Source organism: Anoplopoma fimbria, chromosome 8, assembly GCF_027596085.1.
Source record: "Anoplopoma fimbria isolate UVic2021 breed Golden Eagle Sablefish chromosome 8, Afim_UVic_2022, whole genome shotgun sequence".
Classification (NCBI taxonomy): Eukaryota; Metazoa; Chordata; class Actinopteri; order Perciformes; family Anoplopomatidae; genus Anoplopoma; species Anoplopoma fimbria.
The window spans coordinates 5,970,937-5,991,161 of NC_072456.1; the positions used below are offsets into that span (position 1 = coordinate 5,970,937).

General features: G+C 40.9%; 1 protein-coding gene across 1 annotated transcript in view; it reads left to right on the forward strand.

Annotated features, from left to right (window-relative positions):
- mast2 (microtubule associated serine/threonine kinase 2) overlaps nt 1-20,225 on the forward strand; it is a 159,561-nt gene that overhangs the window by 131,778 nt on the left and 7,558 nt on the right. Inside the window, exons 10-25 of the mRNA XM_054602133.1 lie at nt 3,871-3,946; nt 4,578-4,787; nt 10,960-11,061; nt 13,292-13,424; nt 13,527-13,594; nt 13,869-13,972; nt 14,115-14,323; nt 14,407-14,545; nt 14,803-14,935; nt 15,335-15,500; nt 17,604-17,705; nt 18,156-18,278; nt 18,366-18,475; nt 18,957-19,111; nt 19,521-19,663; nt 19,959-20,132. Of these exons, the coding sequence (XP_054458108.1) occupies nt 3,871-3,946; nt 4,578-4,787; nt 10,960-11,061; nt 13,292-13,424; nt 13,527-13,594; nt 13,869-13,972; nt 14,115-14,323; nt 14,407-14,545; nt 14,803-14,935; nt 15,335-15,500; nt 17,604-17,705; nt 18,156-18,278; nt 18,366-18,475; nt 18,957-19,111; nt 19,521-19,663; nt 19,959-20,132 (2,147 nt within the window). The remainder of the gene's footprint in view (nt 1-3,870; nt 3,947-4,577; nt 4,788-10,959; nt 11,062-13,291; nt 13,425-13,526; nt 13,595-13,868; nt 13,973-14,114; nt 14,324-14,406; nt 14,546-14,802; nt 14,936-15,334; nt 15,501-17,603; nt 17,706-18,155; nt 18,279-18,365; nt 18,476-18,956; nt 19,112-19,520; nt 19,664-19,958; nt 20,133-20,225) is intronic.

The window sequence follows — 20,225 nt, forward strand, 5'->3', positions numbered from 1 at the left end:
TTCTCTCTCTCTCTCTCTCTCTCTCTCTCTCTCTCTCTCTCTCTCTCTCTCTCTCTCTCTCTCTCACACACACACACATACACACATAGCCTCTCCCCCCTTCCTCACCTCTCTCTCTCTCACCCTCCCCACCATCACCATCTGATTCGCTGTCTCGTCTGATTTACTTCAATTACCCCGTCTACCAATAAGCTCTTTTGCATTTTGAGTGCCTTTTGTCACATGTGACATCACCACTTAGCTATGGGGAAGAAAAAAAAACACCCTTCCGACTATGTTTTAATTATCCAATTTTACAAAACACCCTGGGGTTGAAATTTTATCTCATATTGTATATCATGGAAATTTTCCTTTCTTTCTCACACTTTGGAACTTGTTGCCCCACACTAAAACAAAAGTACTCCTTCAATTTCCTCCAAATGCTCGTTTCCAAGGTCGTTTCTCAAAATAATGACGGAGAGTCTTGCCGCGGGGCGGTTTTTATTTCCCGTTTCAGTAGAATTATACCTGTCTCTAATTAGCCTTTGTCTGGCTTTCTTGTGCTATGAATCCGGGGGGTTCCACTCCGACCTCCTCTGGAGCTCGCTCTCTGAACGGGAGCTTTATTTTAATAAAGGCTCAGGCTGCTCAGAGCCACAAGCTCACAAGAAGAATAACACAGAGAGAAGAAGAAGACGAGATTCTGTGAAAATTAAAGAATGTACATAACAGCCTCAGGCACTGAATCCGTCTCTGTCAGGGCTAACCTTTAATTACTGAGCCCGGTGGCAGAGCCGGCTATCCACGTTTTTGATCCATTTTTCTTTTTCAAGAGCAAAAACTTGAAAGGAGAGTTTTAAAGTTCAGAGTGTTAGAGCTCCGATTGACTGACGTACATCAGCAACGGTGAAGCTTTGCTTTGTTTAAAGGGTCAGTTCACCCAAATAACAAATAAACAACGTTCTCACTTACCTTTAGAGTAATGCTCTGAGGATTCTTTTACAGAAATTCATTCCAAACACTTCAGCCATGCTGTTTCTTTTCAATCGGTTTTGAATGATCTACTCTGAATCTTCTTTCACATTAAAAGCTTTCCAGAAAAGAAAGGCATTATGGTCTCTTTACAGATCATTTCTTAACAGCTTTAACTGTATTGTCCCCACACACAGACTTAAACTGAGGATACATAATGTATTGCTTTGGAGGAAGAGCTCTAAATAGAAGTATTGTAGTAAATAGTTGGATATAATCGAAATGATCTCACCAAAGCAGCTGGAAACAAAAGAAAAATGTAAGCACAGTTACGTACTGTATTTTGTGTGTGTGTGGTTACCTGTCAGTGTGTATGTGTGTGTGTGTTACCAAAATGATAAACTGCCTCCATGAGGTTTAGCTCATATGTCACATTCAGGCTGGTCTCATTCCTATTAAGCTGGTAATTGGACTTGGAGCTGCCGATGGATGACTTAAGGCATTACCTCATCGCATTGGTCACGTGTGTTTGTGTGTGTGTGCTTGTGTGTTTGTGTCTGTGTGTATACCAATGACTCATCCTAACACCTCATAAAAAGACATCTGGAGCCCCAAATTATTTTACCTCACCTACCTTCCTCTCACCTTGTAGCACTCAGCCTCTCTAGGAATGTTTTCAAAATACTTCTGCTTATATTTTATTTTTATTTTAGGATATTATTATATTTATTTTGTCTGGTTAATTCTTTATTTTGATTTATACTGTTTAAAATTGCATCAAAGTTTTAGATTTTTTTTGTGTAAAATATAATTTTGAATAAATAAACACTGGACCCATTGTCTAACTTTATTAATGATATTTGGTCCTGCTCTAGGTTAAAAGTGAAGATTGTGCTAGTTATGAACGGTGCGTTAGTTATTTAGTTCTCACAGTAGTGTTCCCTTTGTTTTTGTAATCTTCTAAAGATGAATGTATGTATCTTGTAAAACAAGGCTGAATGCCTCATAATTGAAATCAAGAGAACAAGTCTTGATTGTTAAAATAAAAATAAAAATAAAAAAAAGATGCCATTGGAAGATTTTTTTAAAGGAAAATTCGATTTCCCAGTGTATCTAACACTAAAATGCAGTTTTTAGAAGATATTGTTTACACTCATAAATGGGTGTAATAAATAATACAGCAGGCTAACAAAGTATAAAATTGCCTGGAATAAAATCATTCTCTCCCATAACACACACACATACACACACAGTCACTGCCTGTCACTTGTCGTCATCCCCTATTCTCAGGAAAGTGAGACATAGAAAGGTCAAGGATATTGCTGGTGTCGCTATTATGTCCTATTGTAGAGAAAGGTGTGTGTGTGTGTGTGTGTGTGTGTGTGTGTGTGTGTGTGTGTGTGTGTGTGTGTGTGTGTGTGTGTGTGTGTGTGTGTTGATGTGTGTGTGTGTGTGTGTGTGTGTGTGTGTGTGTGGTTTGATAGAATAAGTCCCAGGAGGAGGGCAATAGAGAGAAGATGGAGTCCTATGTGTGAAAGAAGGATGGATTGATATTCTGTTGGAGCCGGCATAGACTGAAGGAGACATCACTGTCAGTCTGTCAGGTCATGAAACCCCCCTGAGAACTGACGGACACTCACTGCAGTGAGGCGGTTGAGCTGCCGACAGCCTTGGTTTATTACTGACAGCTACACACACACACACACACACACACACACACACACACACACACACACACACACACACGTGCAGTCCGAGGTCATCCGGTCTCCAGAGGCGTTACCTTTTTTCTGCCATTCTGTGTGTGCAGCCATTTGAGTCCAGAGGTTGTCATGGTCTTGGGTTTACACAGCTCCAGATACACATATGATGAAGACCCCGAGGTCCCGTTAGCGTGTGTGGCCACCATCCAGCTTTTATTCCCCCACGTTCGAGTGACCTGACCAATCCTGCGTGTCACATGCAGCCTGGTCAATTGTGTTTCTGCAGCTCAGGGACAAGCAGCACTCCCTCCTATAGCAGAATGTGGAAGATCCCCCAGGCTTTATCTTTCAGAAAAAACAGCACTTGTCTCTGTAACTTCAATCCTTGAAAAAACCTAGTAGATTTATAGGTTATATATATTGATACCGTTTGTCTGTGTTTCGGCAAAATACATTTACTTTAACATATGGCACCACAGGCATCAGGTGTCTGCTACCTAATTTTAAAGACAAGTACTTGGTGTGCTGCAGAGGCAACAGTAATGCTAACAATGCTACTATGGTACTGCTAAATGTCACAGTAAGCACACTGAGCAGGTATGTATATACTGAAGACGATGCCAGACAGTGGTAAACTTCTTTGACTTATGATTGATTTAAAACAAATCAATATCTACCTACTTGTGACCCTTTGTCACAGGTAACAGCTGCTGGTACCAGGTAGGGGATTATCCAAGACGGCAACCCCCACCGTTTCTCACTTAGTGCGTACGCCAAAAAAGACTTACAATTTGGGAAATTCTGGGCCTATAGAGCACTGAATTTTGCAATTGGGGGTACTAATACCTCTAGGGGTGCTTTGGACCACTGGAACATGAAATGGTAACTTAAAACTAATTTAATGAATCCTAATAGAATTATACTATAATAGGTTCAATAAAAAATGTAATTTAAACCATTTTTTGTATTCAATATTCCTATTTTCTATGCAATAGTTTAGTGTCATTTAACTGTCAACTGCCACAACAAACGCTGTCAAGTTTACAAGTATTTTTCTTCTAATATTTCAAATTATTGTAAATCTGAGTACCACATGCCATAGAGCATTCGAGTTGTCCTCTGGCTGAGCTTCTGGAGACTGATGCGTCCATTGAACTACTAACTTCATTACATGCTTTTATTTGAATTTATTTCAAATATTTGTCTTTCTTTCCAGCCCCGGGCGTTCGCCTATCTCCTTCGACCATGAGATCGTGATGATGAACCATGTGTACAAGGAGAGGTTTCCCAAGGTATGTACTGCAGAGACACACTTCCTGTACTGTGATGTAGCAGAAAGAAGGAGGGAGGAGAATGAACAGGAATCGACAGCGAAACCTGGAAACAAGTCACTAGAAGAAAAGTGTTAATCGCCTTAATTATAAAGTTTGAGACTTAAACCATATTGTAATGAGGATTCCATGTGTGTAGATCTGCTCACAAAAAAAGATTTGATTAAAAACTAAAAAGGCTCAATCACTGCTCTTGCCTTTTTCCTTTACTGTGAAGCAGCTGCAGGAAGTGTTGAGTTTTCAGTAACAACTATTTATCTTGAAAAAATAAATATGACGGTGGACCAAAAGTCATGTTCTATAAGTGATCAGGTGCAGTTCAAAAGGTCTAATTAGATTTTTTATATATCTAGTTTTTATAAATATGAATTTATTTTTATATGTGTGAATGTGGTTTAACTGTATCAGGATGCGTAAAGTGCCATAATATTATATGGTGCATGGAGTTTTTTCTAAGAAATGACATTATTCCTCTGCACATGCAGTTCTTGGTCATATTCTTTCCTCCAATTGTCTGATATACTTGTACCTCTACTGTGACTCATCCTCCTCCCCCCCTCCAATTGCCTCCCCCCCGCTCCCCTCCCCTCAGGCGACGGCTCAAATGGAGGAGCGCCTGGCTGAGCTGCTCTGCGCCTCGGCCCCGGACAAGGTGTGCCCGCTGGCCGACGGGGTCCTGAGCTTCATCCACCACCAGCTGATAGAGCTGTCCAGAGACTGCCTGGTGAAAAGCAGAGAGGGCCTCATCACCTCCCGCTACTTCTACGAGCTGCAGGAGAACCTGGAGAAGCTGCTGCAGGATGTAAGTGGAGCAACAGCTTGCTTATTTACTGCCACTAAAAACAGATACTTATGTTTTCAAGGTAGCAGAGAATTATATAAAGGTAACTGTATATGATAAAGGAACGTTGTCCTATGTGTAACATTTAAATTAATTAGCAACTTGATTGCACCCCTAGTGCATTTTCATATTAAAAAGTTTTAAAAATATAAATATTAAAAACATTAAATTGAAATAGTAAAAAGCAAAGAAATATCTTGGAGAAAAAAAAGAGCTCTTAAAGATGGAATATTTGAAGAAAGAAGATATTATTTTAATATAAGATATATGTATTTTTTATTTTATTTTAAACAGCTACGAGACAAGTCAAGCTTATTTATTTGGCATTAAAACAGTATTTAAAAGCCAAACTCAAGGAAGAAAGTGGAATTAAATAAAATAAAGTATTAACCTTAGAACTGACTTTGTTCATTTAAGTGTCCCAGAAAGCCTGTCAAACCTAATTGGAATGTAGCCCTTAAATGTGTGCTTTTCTGAGTGCATTAAAAAAGGTAGTGAGCAAATTCACACCGTTTTTATTTTCCGGCTCCCCTAGTTTCCTAATTATTTCCTAGACAATAACTGGTAATTCATGTGCAGGGTCCTTTAAAGGATTATGTAAATTGGTGTGTTCAATTGGAAAACTTCCAATTAACTGCCAATATAACAACTATTAGTCAGTGCAGGGTTAGGTCAGCCGAACATGTAAAATGCAAACAACTCAGCAAAAATGAAGAACAGCTTTAAAAAATGAATCATTATTTACTTTAATGGAACATCACTAACTGACCACCATAACTGCATCAAACCTTTGTCTTTTTTGTAATTCTGCAATATGAACCAAACTCCCTCAAATAACATTAGGATTTTACAGACCCCTAAAATACCAAGTCCAGATGTCTGCTGTGTAAAAACTCTGTCCTGGACATTGATGAAGACATCATGACTATGGCAGTCACGCTCGGTTTAGCGTGGAACAACTCACGGCGTGACGCGCTCCTTCGTTCGCTCATCGTGGTTACGACGGTCAGTGCCGTGTGATGTCATCCGAAGGCACAAAGACCGTGGCCCAGTTGCAAACACATAAAGCTCCCTCAGCTCTCACACACATTCCTTCAAGAAAACGATTGCTTTGTTTATTACTGACAAACAACTCTGATTCGCTAATTGCTGCTTAGCGTGATGGGACCGCTTCGGACCTGTATTCACACCTGTGTTTATATTCATGTGAAAACAGAAATATATTTACGTGTGTGGCAGTGGTGACATCTCTATTAGCTCAGTTTTCCAGTGCCTGGGGGGGCGACATTACGGCTCCCACCGGCCTGTTATTGACCTTCTGCTCTACTGGGACACACACATGCACACAAACTAGCTCTCCATCATAGACAGACACACACACACACACACACACACACACATATATACAGGCGAGCATGCACACACACATCCTTCCCGATTTTAATTTCACACTCCAGTAGTCACCGGGGGCTGACAGATGACTCTCCCAGACGAGCAGGAGGGGTGAAGGAGGTGCAGTCGGAGCGTTTTTTGGGATGGGCGGGGATTCAGGGGGGATTCCTCTGTTTGTGATTGGCCGACGGGCTCAGAGGGAGGGAGGTGGATGTGGGTGCACGAAGCCTTTTTCGAATGGTTTTGGAGGGTGTGAGGAACTGGACTTAGAACACATCTGGACGAGACGGCGAAGCTGCAATGCGGGGCTGGATGATGACATCATCAATTATGCAACATTAGGCTGTTTTTTTTAGGGGGGGGTGGGTTGGCGAGTGGCCAAGCAGCAGGTGGAGCAGACCCACAGAGTAGAGGAGAGGATGGAGGCCGTGAGCAGGTGGACGGAGGTGTGAGAACAGCCTCCCTGCCTGCGCTGTTTTATGGAAAATCCTCGTTTCGTGGTTTTGGCTTTTTGGTGGAAACATGTCTCGCGTCTCGTGGCAGAGGAGGCTGGAGGCAGAGGAGGAGGTGCTGGAGGATGTGATGAGGAGGAGCAAGTTGAAGGTGTTCACTCACAGCTGGGAGGAGGAGGCGGCAGACACAGACTTTACAGTTGAGTCGGACCTTATTTACGCTGATGATGACGATGAACCTTTTAGTTTTTCTGGGCTTTCTGCCAGACTCATTTTAATTCTGTTGAATAAATAGTTACAAAGTATCAACTCACTCTAAGTTTGAAATCCCTTTCCTCTCAGCTTTGGTTCTGCTTTAAGTAGTTTTACAGGAGCTGCCTTTAACTGTTTTTAGTGGGTTGTTACTTCCTGTCACACTCAGGCAAAAATAACAGAAATTTACACAGAAAGTCCTCAAAATTCAAATTTTAATTCTATTATAATTTACTGGAAACAAAAACAGCTGTGCTTGTTGTGGCTTGCTTGAATAGACTACTGTTGGAGTATTCCAAAGAGAAATACATTTCCAGAGTTTAATGACAAACATGAATTATTAAATCTTCTTGTAATCAGTCAACTGCTGTGGGTGTTTTTATCTGTAGCTTGTTAATTATTCAGACTTTTAATGAGTCATCAGGCCATTTGTGCTGGTGGCATGACAGTGTGATGTATAGTATTTTGATAGATTATTTTGGATCAGTTAATAATGAAGTAGTTAAGGGACAAGATGAATTTTAAAATACTTTAACACTTTCAACGCCTTTTGAAGGATCTGAAACTTAAAAGGACGTCCATGATTAGCTCTTCGCCTTTGGGACATTAAGGACTGATGAATGATGCGTTCACTGCTGTGTGAGTTTAGTTGGAAAACTTTGAAAACTGTCGGACTCTGAAATTTTTTAGTTGTCAGCTCAACCCTTCAGGATCTCACAGTGATCTAAACGTATATGCTACTGTTGGTCCGCTTAAAGGGTCACTTCACAAAACATTTTAATAATTTGCCCACTGACCATGAAGACACCTTTGGTTTCATGCAGGGACGGTAAAATGGACATTCTTTTTAGATCTATTATGTAATATTATTTATCATCGTAGATCTTCATAGTGTACCATGATATTCATTTATGTGATATGGTAGGTTTTCTGAAAATTGAATTGAACAGCCATATTTAGATAAAATAACCAAATGTGAATGGCTTTTCTTTGGGGGAGATTTTCCAGAGATTTTAGAGGAACAGTAAATTTAAATAAACTTATTGGAAATATTGTCACATATTACTGACCCTATCCTTCATTTTCCCATGTTTTGAATTGTTAGGCTGCCTCCCCAATTCAACAGACGTGAATTAAATTTCTTTCATGGAGGGGACAATCATTTCTTCTTATCTTTCTAGATATATTGTGTCAATGATTTGTGTGAAGTGAACCTTTAAATGTAAAAAAACCCTCCAAAAATGAAAAGGCTTCCTCTTGGGCCCTTTTTAGGAACGGTTCAACACATCCTCCATCAGTTTACACACTATGATATCAGGTGTGTTGTTAGTGTATAAAACATTTCTTCCTCTGCTACAATCTAGTTTTCATCAGTCCACTCCCTCTTGTCTTGGAATCCCTCCGTCCTTTGCCCCCATTTCTTATCCATTCCTTTATTCATCCATCCGTTCTTTCTCCCCTCCTGTCATGACCCCATTACAGAGCTCACAGGAGGCCGGCTCACCTCTCCTCCTCCTGCCCTCCTCCGCTCCTTGTCTCGTCTTTTATCTCTCCTCCACCTTTACCCCGTCTCCTTCGTCTCTTTCTCTCTTCTCTGCCGCTCGTCCCTCTCATCCTTTCCCTCATCCATCCCTGTCAGGGGCCCTTAGTGACCTGCCTGGCGGTCACCATGGCAACCTGCATCCAGGCCATCCTCTGCAAGAACCCCGGGGAGACCCTGTTAGACCCCTGTAGGTCACCTGAGGGCAGAGTGGAGGGTAGATTGCTAACTAAGCTCTGGTGATCTGTTATCACGCGTCAATCAGTCAGTCTGAAACTTCAGCATTTTCATCAGGGCTCAGATACAGCTGCTAACATCTGGGCCTGATAGGCTCTCAGCTGGACACAGGTAGAAAGATCACCTGCATGGAGAAAGTGATGAGGCTCTACGATAGGTGATGTCACCTCTTTCCCCTTTCATTGCTGAGAGTATGTGTTGCCTGACTGCAAACAGACACGTGATGCTCCATCTCCTGGAATGTTGTTCATGTTCACATGGCTGTGTGAAATAATGAGTAAACATATTTTCTTTTTCTTTGACCATAATCAATATTCAGAGATTATACTGACTGTTTCCAGTATAAAATACATGGATGTAGCTATAAGCATTAATGAAAAATATTTTTTATTCTCTGCGTTTATCTCAACGCATTTATTAAAGCTATATATTTTTTAACTCATAAACAATAAAAACATTGTTATTTATTTTGAATTATCCAAAATGCTTTCAAAGTATGCGACAGGTGCGACAAGATTTTAAAAAATGAATTCTGAATTATTGCTTACAGTATATTAGACCCATAAAATAACACAGTACACTAGTCCAGATTTGCAGGCATCACATTGGAAATTATGGGGGCTAACAATGTAACCATTTTGGTTTATTTTGGTTTTTCATGATACAAGTTGCTGAGCGGGATATTTTAAGATAATTTAAAAATAAATTTGTCTAAAAACATGATTAACAGCAAATTTTCTTTGGAAATTAAATTAGTACCAAAAACAATTACAAGCAGAAACACAAATTTAACAAAAATATCTCAAAGTTAAGAAAAAAAACATATAAATGTTCCCTTAAAAACTCGGCAGCAATATTGCATTATACTGAACTATAATAAATATGATATAAGGTATTAAGTAATTTGTGTTTTTTTTAAGTTTGCCTTTATTTAGTATTTGATAAAAAATAACCTTTATGTAAAATGTTATCATTCATTTACTGATTTTCTTGTGTCTAAAATTAGCAAGGAAAGCTTTTTCCATCCAATATTTATGACCAAACACTGAACTGTAATGTACTCCATGTTTGTGGTAAATTACAATATACATATTAAATCACACAGGACACGCATGCATAGAAGCTGTTAAAGCACATTTACTATACTATGTAGCTCACCAGGGAATCTCTCTCACATTAGACATGCAGAGTGAATACACAGTCTGTCTCACACACACACACACACACACACACACACACACACACACACACACACACACACACACACACTCTGACTGGTTAATTAGCCGCTGCGCACTGGGAGTCTGTCCCTCAGCTGTCCATTACTCACCGATCACTGGCCTGTACACTCTCTCACACACACACACACACACACACACACACACACACACACATTCAGTCTCCTTCACGCTTACATATATACACACTAATACATATTTAGCGTGCACATACAGTATATAGACCCCCCCCTCCAGGTCTCATTACAGTTATACATAATTCAGGAGGGGGTCTGGCTCTGCGTCTGTCAGCAGAGCTCTGTTAGACAAACAGCAACGAGCTGCACATGCTTTGTTTATGAGCCACCGCCGACTCTCTGTTAGACTGTCTGACACATATATACAGTACATACATACATACATGCTGCATTCATAAAACACACACACACACACACATTACCCCCCTGAGAATGAAACACATTTTACAGTGGGTGGTTTGTAATTGCTACAGCTTCCACTTTCCACACACACACACACACACACTTTGCTTCCACCTCATTTCTTTCCGGGGATCAGTGTTTGCTCCAGATGCGTTTCTAGTCGGTTACAGTGGATTGCTGGGTAAATTGCTCTGTCTCCACACTGACAGACATTTCATGGTGGATATCAGGGAGCGAGGAGGAGGTCATTCTGATTTAGATTACCTCTCAGGTGTCACCCATGGAAGGACTCCACCGTCCATTTGTCCTCAAACTGTTTGTTTGTCAAGGACAAACACAATTCAAGAGACATTCTCCACCTGGCTTCAAGGTCAAAGCAGATTTCATGAGGATGAATTATTGAAAATATGATTAATGATAACTAATAGATATTATTATGAGGGGTCTGTCACCTCCCATAAAGAATCTAACTCAGGACTTCTGTGTCTCAATAGAGAATTCCAACATTGGAAAATGAACAAAGAAACATGAAGGTGAAATGTTTTCTCCCCATGTAACCAAGCTGACCTTCCTCCTGTTGCTTTGTTGTCTTTGTGTGTCCAGGCTCACGAGCGCTCAGAGAGTGTGGAGGTTACCTTCGTCACACAACTGGTCAGGAAGCTGATGATCATCATCGCCCGGCCGGCGCGTCTGCTGGAGTGTCTGGTGAGAGAAACACACACAATCCATGAATGTCCCATACTCACTATGGACCAACACAAAACATCTGGAGGTGGGCAGTTAGAAAGGTGTTGGCTCACCAGACGTCTGTAGCATTCTGTTGCATTATGGGTAATGTAGATGCTAGGTTTTAACATTGCGTATAATTAAAAATGACAATACCATTGGTTCTGCTTCAGCAATTTTAATAATTGAAGACTTTTTCTGCCAGTTAATAAATAATACAAATATCATTAATTTTACTTCACTACATTTGGAGCCAATAATACACAAAAATGTAATCAGCTTATAAAAGTATATATATATTTTTACATACTCAACAACCAACAGTATTAAGAAGTTAAAATGAGCTTCACCTTGGCAAACCGCTGGTTTCAAATTCATGAATCAGTAGCAATAATCCAATAATAATGCATTGATATGATGTATTAGTATATACAATAATAGAGAATGTTTTTGTGTAATACTAAATTATTTTATTTAAACAAGTTTTTGTAAGGTTTTGGATGCAGGAGTAGTTTGCCGTTGTGGTCGTGCTACTTTTACTGAAGTAAAGTGTCTGAGTACTTCTTCCACCACTGATATCATTATGATATACCACAATAAGATAAAGACAACAGGCAGACAAACAACATCATGAATAAAGTTACACGGACCAGAACTCATAAGCCTTATGTTAGACTTGCTTGTAAAATTATGTTTTAATCATGTGTCATGTGGATGTACTGTAGTTACCTTTTCTTAACAGCCTAGTCCTGGTTGGTTATCCTCAACAAGTAGTTTTTGCATTTAATCACACATCTGCACTGATGTGTAAATTAGAGTCTGTTTCAAATAGCGCTGTGAAAAATATGAGCAATATTAACTGGAATAGCTTTTTCATATTGTGCAGCTCGACTGCACGCATGGTTAATAAACAATTTAGAGCTTCCGGCACACTGTTGTGAAATGATTCAACCACAGCAATTCATTTATGGACTTCCTCTGAGCAGTTTTAATCAGCCCAATGCACACACACACACACACACACACACACACACACACACACACACACACACACACACACACACACACACACACACACACACACACACACACACACACATTAGCACCTCTCGGCTGGTAGGGCAGTGTTTTATATGTATATGAATTGCAGAGGCCCTTTCTTCTTCCTCCACACAGCGCTCCATCCATTTGGGTTGAGATGGTGCAAATCTGAGCTCAAACAGGTGAATCAAACCTCGTCTGGGAGACAGTGAAGAGGAGAGAATAGATAAAGGCCGAGTGGAGAAGACAGAGGGATAATTGAAGGGGCAGTGGAGGGTGAGGAGGAGAGGGGGTAGGACAGTAGGGGGGGCTACATTGGTGGTTTTGACTAATTGGGTGCTACTGAAGCCGTGACAGCGTTCAGGATGGGTTTTTACGAATGGAAGCACACAGATAGAGGAGAGGGCAGGGAGTGTGTGTCTGAGTGTGTGTGTGTGTGTTTACATGTATACTGTATATGCTGTATGTTTGCGTTTTAGGGGGGAACAGCAGTGGTCCATATGTCTTTGTCAGAGGACACAAACCTCCGTCCTCCTCTCATATCCAGTCAGGGTTAGGACAAGACCAAGACTGACAAAAACCTTCAAGAGCACATTTTGAATCACTAGGATTTTATTTTTATGAGCAAAGAAAATCAAAAGTTACAGGCTCTATTCCTAAGTTGAAACTTTCAATAAAACAGTGAATTTAAGTTACCAGAATTCATAAGAAACAAAAAGAAAATTACTTCCAAAGTTGTCCATACTGAAGCTTAAGGAGATACATGTTTGATGTGCTCCTGTCACTCTATTCATCTTTCAACATAAAATACTGAGTTCTCAAGTATAACAATGCCCAAGGCCATCTGCAAACAGGAATTTGTACATGGGAAAAACCCTGAAAAACAAATCCACCTTGAAATAAAGTTAAAGTCAGAGTGGAGACTGAACTGGAAAATTTTATTTTAAAATGCCTTGAATTCAGCAGGATTTTAAACAAAAGCACCAAAATGTGATGCAAAATTTAATTGATGACATTAATACAAGGGTTGTAATTTGTAATTATTTATTGCTGTTTGTGGGGTTGGTTCTTTTGCCATATTACAAGCTAAAATCTTTGCCTTTCCTTCCTTTTTCCTCTCTCCCTTCACTCCATCCCCCTGCCTCCCCTCTGTCTTTCTCCCCTGCAGGAGTTTGACCCTGAGGAGTTCTACCATTTGTTGGAAGCAGCAGAGGGCCATGCCAAGGAGGGCCAGGGCATCAAGTCGGACATCCCCCGATACATCATCAGCCAGCTGGGCCTCACCAGGGACCCCCTGGAGGGTATTTTATTTTATTTAATCTGTGTGTAGTGAGACCTTATTGATAAATTCATTTTTTTGTTCTGCTGAGTTTGATAATTGATACTTGTGTGTCTCTCTCAAGAAATGGCCCAGCTGAGCAGCTATGACAGCGGGAACCCAGAAACCCCAGAGACTGATGACTCAGTGGACGTGAGTACATAATCTTATCGTTATCATGTTTAATAGATGTTGTGTCTTTCAGCATGAAGTTAATCAAACACTCTATCTGCAAAATGAACTTATGTATGTAAAAGCTGTACTTTATCTTAAATTAACATGCATTTATCTTTTATGAAAATGTGAATAACGAACAAATAAAAAAGGACGGGCCTAGTTGGTGCATGAATAAATAAGGTTGTGCATTCCATCCTGTTATTAATTATAAACATGCTCTCATGGCTCGGGTACGTTTCATATGTTTTAGGGTCAAGGCACCCCAGTCCCAGCAGCTCCTCCACAGCCTAAAACCAAAGCACCTCGAGAGGAAGACTTTGAAAACATCAAGCTCATCAGCAACGGAGCCTACGGGTTCGTCAGAACATTTACATCTTTTGATATTCTAATATTAATACATAAATGCAAAATAACAAATGAAGCTTTTAAAGGAAACTGATTGATGGTTATTTATGCAGTGACTGAATCCTCTGACTGTCTGTCTTTCCCTGTGTAGCACTGTGTTCCTGGTGCGTCACAAGGAGACCCGGCAGCGCTTCGCCATGAAGAAGATCAACAAGCAGAACCTGATCCTGAGGAACCAGATCCAGCAGGCTTTCGTGGAACGGGACATCCTGACGTTCGCTGAGAACCCATTTGTCGTCTCCATGTTCTGTTCTTTCGAGACCAGGAGACACCTCTGCATGGTGATGGAGTACGTGGAGGGTAAGATAACTACGGTCATAGTTATAGTTTACTGTAACTGGTAGCAAAGGTGTTGTGTTTAACACAGTGAGTGTCCTCTGTAGGTGGAGACTGTGCCACGCTGCTGAAGAATATCGGAGCTTTGCCGGTCGACATGGCCCGCATGTACTTTGCAGAGACCGTCCTCGCGTTAGAGTATCTTCACAACTATGGCATCGTACACAGAGACCTCAAACCTGACAAGTAAGACTCAAACACACGCACCATCTTATTTTGACTTAAATGATTTAATATTCACCACATTAATGAAATTAAAGGATGACTCTCTTTGGATAACATATAAACACAGAGTTTTGGTGTTGTAATGGTAAATAAAATTGTACTTTTATAGTTCCTTTCTAGTCTTGTAGAGGATAAATCAGTTGTGCATTATTTTAAAGTAAAGTTCTTCTAAGACACAGCCATATTTATGACCAAACCTTTCATATTCTCTCCTGCAGTCTTCTCATCACCTCCATGGGACACATTAAGCTGACAGACTTCGGTCTCTCAAAGATCGGTTTGATGAGTTTGACCACAAACCTGTATGAAGGACACATAGAGAAGGACACCAGAGAGTTCCTCGATAAACAGGTACTAGCTAATATCTTAACAATTTTTGTGTGGTAATTGTGGCACAAAATGATGAACATTGCAACAGCTTTTCAAAAAAAGGTTTGTGTAATTTTGCAATAAATGGGATGATATTTAAAACTGCAAAATTGCAGCTTATTAAAGAGATGAAGTTACTGATAATGATAAAATGTCCATAGGCATTTCTTTTAGCCACTAGCCTGTGCAGTTAACTTGCCAGAAAGTTAAAAGCACCTCTAAGTTTTTGCCCCCTGATAGGATTTGTAAAATTGGTAAGCATTCTTATAGGTCCACTTTTTGTTTTTGCAGAAAAATTACAAGATCGTGTAAATATTTTAGTTCTTACGACTGCCTCTTCCGCGTCCCAAGCTGATTTCCTGTGTGCTGATGCCTCTCCAGGTGTGCGGCACTCCAGAGTACATCGCCCCAGAGGTGATCCTGCGTCAGGGCTACGGGAAGCCGGTGGACTGGTGGGCCATGGGAGTCATCCTGTACGAGTTCCTGGTGGGCTGTGCTCCTTTCTTCGGAGACACACCAGAGGAGCTGTTTGGTCAGGTCATCAGTGGTGAGTCACCGTTCTGACAGACTATAACTGCGATTTAACAACAAATTCTGCTTTCCTACAATACAGATGATATGTTTGCAGCTTTGGCTGTTATTGCAAATCAGTTTACATACCATTTTACGCACTAGCATTATTGTTGAGCAGCTGGAATCCACTTTACAGCCCCCACACAAGATATCAGGGTCCGGTCACAACCTGAATTTATAACAGCGGAAAAATTCATAAAATAAAAAAATTGTGAGACTTTGTTTTGCACCATCAAAATAAGTATAAACTGCTTCATCAAAGAAGCAAATGTAGTCAGTGCCAGTCTATTGGTCTAAATACATTATTTGTAGCAGTTAGCTTGTCAGCCAGAACAGCTCACCACTATTACAGAAAGCGCTAATAACTTAAACCATCGTTTCCTGACGGACTAATGGGACCTAAAAAATCACAAAGCATATCGTCACTTGACAAATTTAGATTTTTCTGTCATCTTTGTTAGCCTTTTTTTTTTTTTCTTTTTTTTTTGTAAGTCGAAAAGACATTTAAGGGAAATCACTTGTTTAAGATCTCCAGTAGAGGTTCAATTTAAGGGGTCATAAGCACAAAATGTTGGAAACCTCTGATTGAAACCATTTAAGATTCAACGAGCTGCCCATTACAATTACTGCCACTGTGTTTAAAAGTGAATATACATTTACACACAGTGGGGTTAGATTGCAGCGAACCGTTCATTTAAAAAACTCCATCCATCATTAAGCCATAGAGGATTTTTTTTTCTTACAAGAATGAATTGTCTTCATCACTGGTGTTTTTCCGAACTTTAAATTAATGTGTGCAGAAAAGTTAGTTAAAAGTATTGGGCAAAAGTAAATGCATTCTTATAATCATCACATGATCAAATTCTCAATAATTGAAGTTGTGTAGTTCCTGTTCTCAAATGGAGATGTTGTTACAGTATGTCTGTGCTTCACTGTGAATGTTTTATGTTGGAGCCTGAGGGCTTCCAGGCTGACTTGATAACATCCTCAGAAACAGACAGATAGATATGTTACTCTACAGCAGAGAAGCACAGCCTTGACTTACAAGGGATGAAATCAATTGTGATTTCTCCTCCTTTTTTGAATTCCCTTTGATGAAAGGGCAAGTCAATGATCATAAACCTGTATTGATCTCTGCATGTCTCTTTTATGAGTCCGTTGCTCCATATTGATGCACCGTGGTGATAAAGAACTGGGGGCATCCATGTGCCTTGAATGTATTTTTCTATCTGTCTACAGGATGTAGCTGGATGATGTGTTTTATAAGATAAAAGCCTGTGAGATTTGTGAAATGAACATAGCGGGTACTGGGAGCCAGTGATGGAGGAAATACTTCTAGGATCATTCTAGATGAACCATTGGCTTTTTGCCAACTTGTCTGATTGTTTACTACTGACTTATTTTTTCTTATCCTGTCAGACCAGGATGATGCCTTAATATCTGGCATCGAGGCATCACATTCAAGACATTTTTCAAGAGGAATGATGTTGTTAAGGGTGTTCTTTCTTTCTTGGACTGACATTTTGGCCAGGCTCTATTTTAAAAGATTTTTTCCATCTCAAGACACTTGAATAGTATAACGTCATCGATGTGAAGCCAGTATAATGGCCAAAACCAACAGATATTTTGTGCGCTGAAGTGTATTCCAGGATAGTAAGTGTACTTTCCTAGGCTGAGTAGGCTCCCACCTGTGTTACAAATCAAAGTGTGGATGCCCGAAGTGTCGAGCCGAGTTCAGACAGTTATTTACAAATGATGTTCAGATACGGTCTACTCAATATTTAGCTTGAAGTTCTTTTTTTTTTTTGTGAAACAGAGTTATTATTTATGACCACAACACACGCCAGTAACACAGACTCAGTGCTTCAGATAACATTAATTGCATCGGACTGTCGTTCATACATAAAGTACTTCTTCCAAGTAGGGCTGAAAAAAAGTTGAAGAACTAGCGTTCCACTGAATCATTTCTTATTCATTGTCTCGCTGATGAAGACACCAAAGATAAGATAAGATAAGATAATCGGGGGAAATTTGCAAAGAGCCATGTGTTGACACTGTGTTTGTGTGTTTGTGTTAGATGAGATCATCTGGCCGGAGGAGGAAGAAGCTCTGCCTCAAGACGCTCAGGACCTCATCTGTAAACTGCTGAGACAGAATCCTCTGGAGAGACTGGGCACAGGTACACACACACACACACACACACACACACACACACACACACACACACACACACACACACACACACACACACACACACACACACACACACAAACATGCTCACTAGGGTTTCTAAGAATGTAGTAAACCTTATTGAAAAGTATTTCCATGAACCTGATTCTCTTTTCCACACCTTGCCCTTGTGTGTTAGAGTATGAACAGTCTTTCTCTTTGTGCAGGATGGGTTCTGCTGTCTCTTGGTTTGCTCTTTGAATATGACGTTTTTTTGTTTGCTATTTTACACCAAGAGTTTCAAAATGAATGTGCAACCCCACTCCCCCCGGGTGTTTGGTCCAAAGCTGGTCAAATCTGATACGGTAGCTGGCGTTGAAGGTTCTCATCTGTCTCCTCTCTCTCTGTTCCTTCACTTCTCCCTCCCCTCTTTCTCCACCCTTCTCCTTCATCTCCGCAGGAAGCGCCTTTGAGGTGAAGCAGCACTCGTTCTTCACAGAGCTGGACTGGAACAGCCTGCTGAGGCAGAAGGCCGAGTTCATTCCCCAGCTGGAGTCTGAGGACGACACCAGCTACTTTGACAGTATGTCTCTCGACTGCTTCGTCCAAATCTCATGTGCTCATAACGTAATCAACACACAACCCTAATCGCTGCGTGTGTCTCTCTCAGCTCGTTCTGACCGGTACCACCATCTAGATTCAGAGGAAGAGGACGATACCAACGATGATGAACATGTGGAGATCCGACAGTTCTCCTCCTGCTCACCTCGTTTCAGCAAGGTACACACTAATTAATACATCCAGACAGCTCAAACATTCAAACTCCGCTGATGACGCTGATCCTATTATAAAAAAGTTTAGTTTCTGAATCTTAGTTCTCCTGAGATGTGAGCTATAGAAAAACATGGTTCAACAGACACATATCTTAATCTGTTATATAATCTGTAAAACGTTAAAGTTAAATGTTCATTGGCCCAGGACCAAGCAATTTTAGTTTTTTGTTGTGGAACCAAGGGAGAGCAGTCTCGAGTGTGAAGTTTGTTTTTTTAGCTGTTCTACAGAAAGGCCAAACATTCAGCCCTTTCTGATCAGACATGTTTTTTTAACGTGCACTCCAATAGTGTTTAGATTAAAAGATAGATTGAAAAGGGTCTTCATATTGTCCATTTTTTTGTCCTAAACATGTAGTCACAGGTCATAAAAAGGGGCAGCTGTGAAGACATAGAGTGGCATAATGACATAACGGACATGTTGTGTGCAGGTGTACAGCAGTATGGAGCGTCTGTCTCTGCACGAGGAGAAGAGGACTCCTCCACCCACCAAACGCAGCCTCAGTGAGGAGGGAGGAGATCGCATCGACAGCCTGAGCGGACTCAAGTCCAGAGATCGATCCTGGCTGGTGGGATCTCCAGAGATGTGAGTTCTCCACCTCCATATGTTAAATCACACAGCAACTTGTACCTGCTGTTCTTTTAACTATACACTTGTGTAGTTATTGCAAATATTACCTGCAGTTGTTTATTGATTCATACAAGAAACAAGCTGGGATACAAAAAGATTGAATTAGGTAGTTTTGTTCTCCCGTAGCCATATAGGAGTTTTTATTTTCCGGAACACCTGCAGAGTCCATTATGGCTTTTATACCTTGGACACTTAAAAAAGCAACAACGAGAGGCTGTGTTTAAATCCTCCTCTATGTTTTAAAGTATGCTTTTAGTCACTTTGACCCATGGTTAGTCAAATAACTGCTGTGTTTTGAGTTGGCACGCTGTGTTTTAGACATATACCTGTTTTTCATCTCCTCTCCAACTTTACGCCCCCCCAGCCTGCGGAAGCGTCTGTCTGTCTCGGAGTCGTCCCACACAGAGAGCGACTCCAGCCCACCACTGACCGTCCGGAGACGCTGCTGTTCAGCCATCATCGAGATGCCCCGCTTCGCCATCTCCTCAGAGGAAGAGGGAGGTCAAGGTAAAACGCAGGAAGGATACTGTGACGGCCTGTGGTCACTACTGTAGCTGTCAGGAGCAAACTGACCTTCAGTGGCCTAGAAATAGAGGAGAGAATAAAAGAAAGTTGTTGTATGAAAAAAGTTTCTTATATCAGGGCCTTTAACTCCCAAAATGTACAAATGTTTAGTTGGATAAAGGCAGGGGACCTCCTTCAATTAGTTACCAATACATTCATAAATGGTTGTTGGCAAAAAAAATATCCAATGACCTGTAACACAAATCCTGGATCTGTGTTGTTGGTCTCTCGGGTGCAGCTGGAAGTCGTAAGAGTCCCAACCTGTTGGGTCCGAGTGCAGTGAGGGGCCCGCGGTGTGAGGAGCTGCCCCTCGCCATCCCAGAGCTCCCAGTGGAGAGAGAACTGAGGCTGGATGAGTCCCCCACCACACCGGGCTCCACCTGCAGTCCACTGAGCAAGGCCACGCTCACACGTCAGTACAAACACACACTGTGGAGGCACAAGGATTCTTGAGCAAGACAAGAGAAAGCTGTAGATGTGGTTTTCACTTTTCAATCAGTGGATG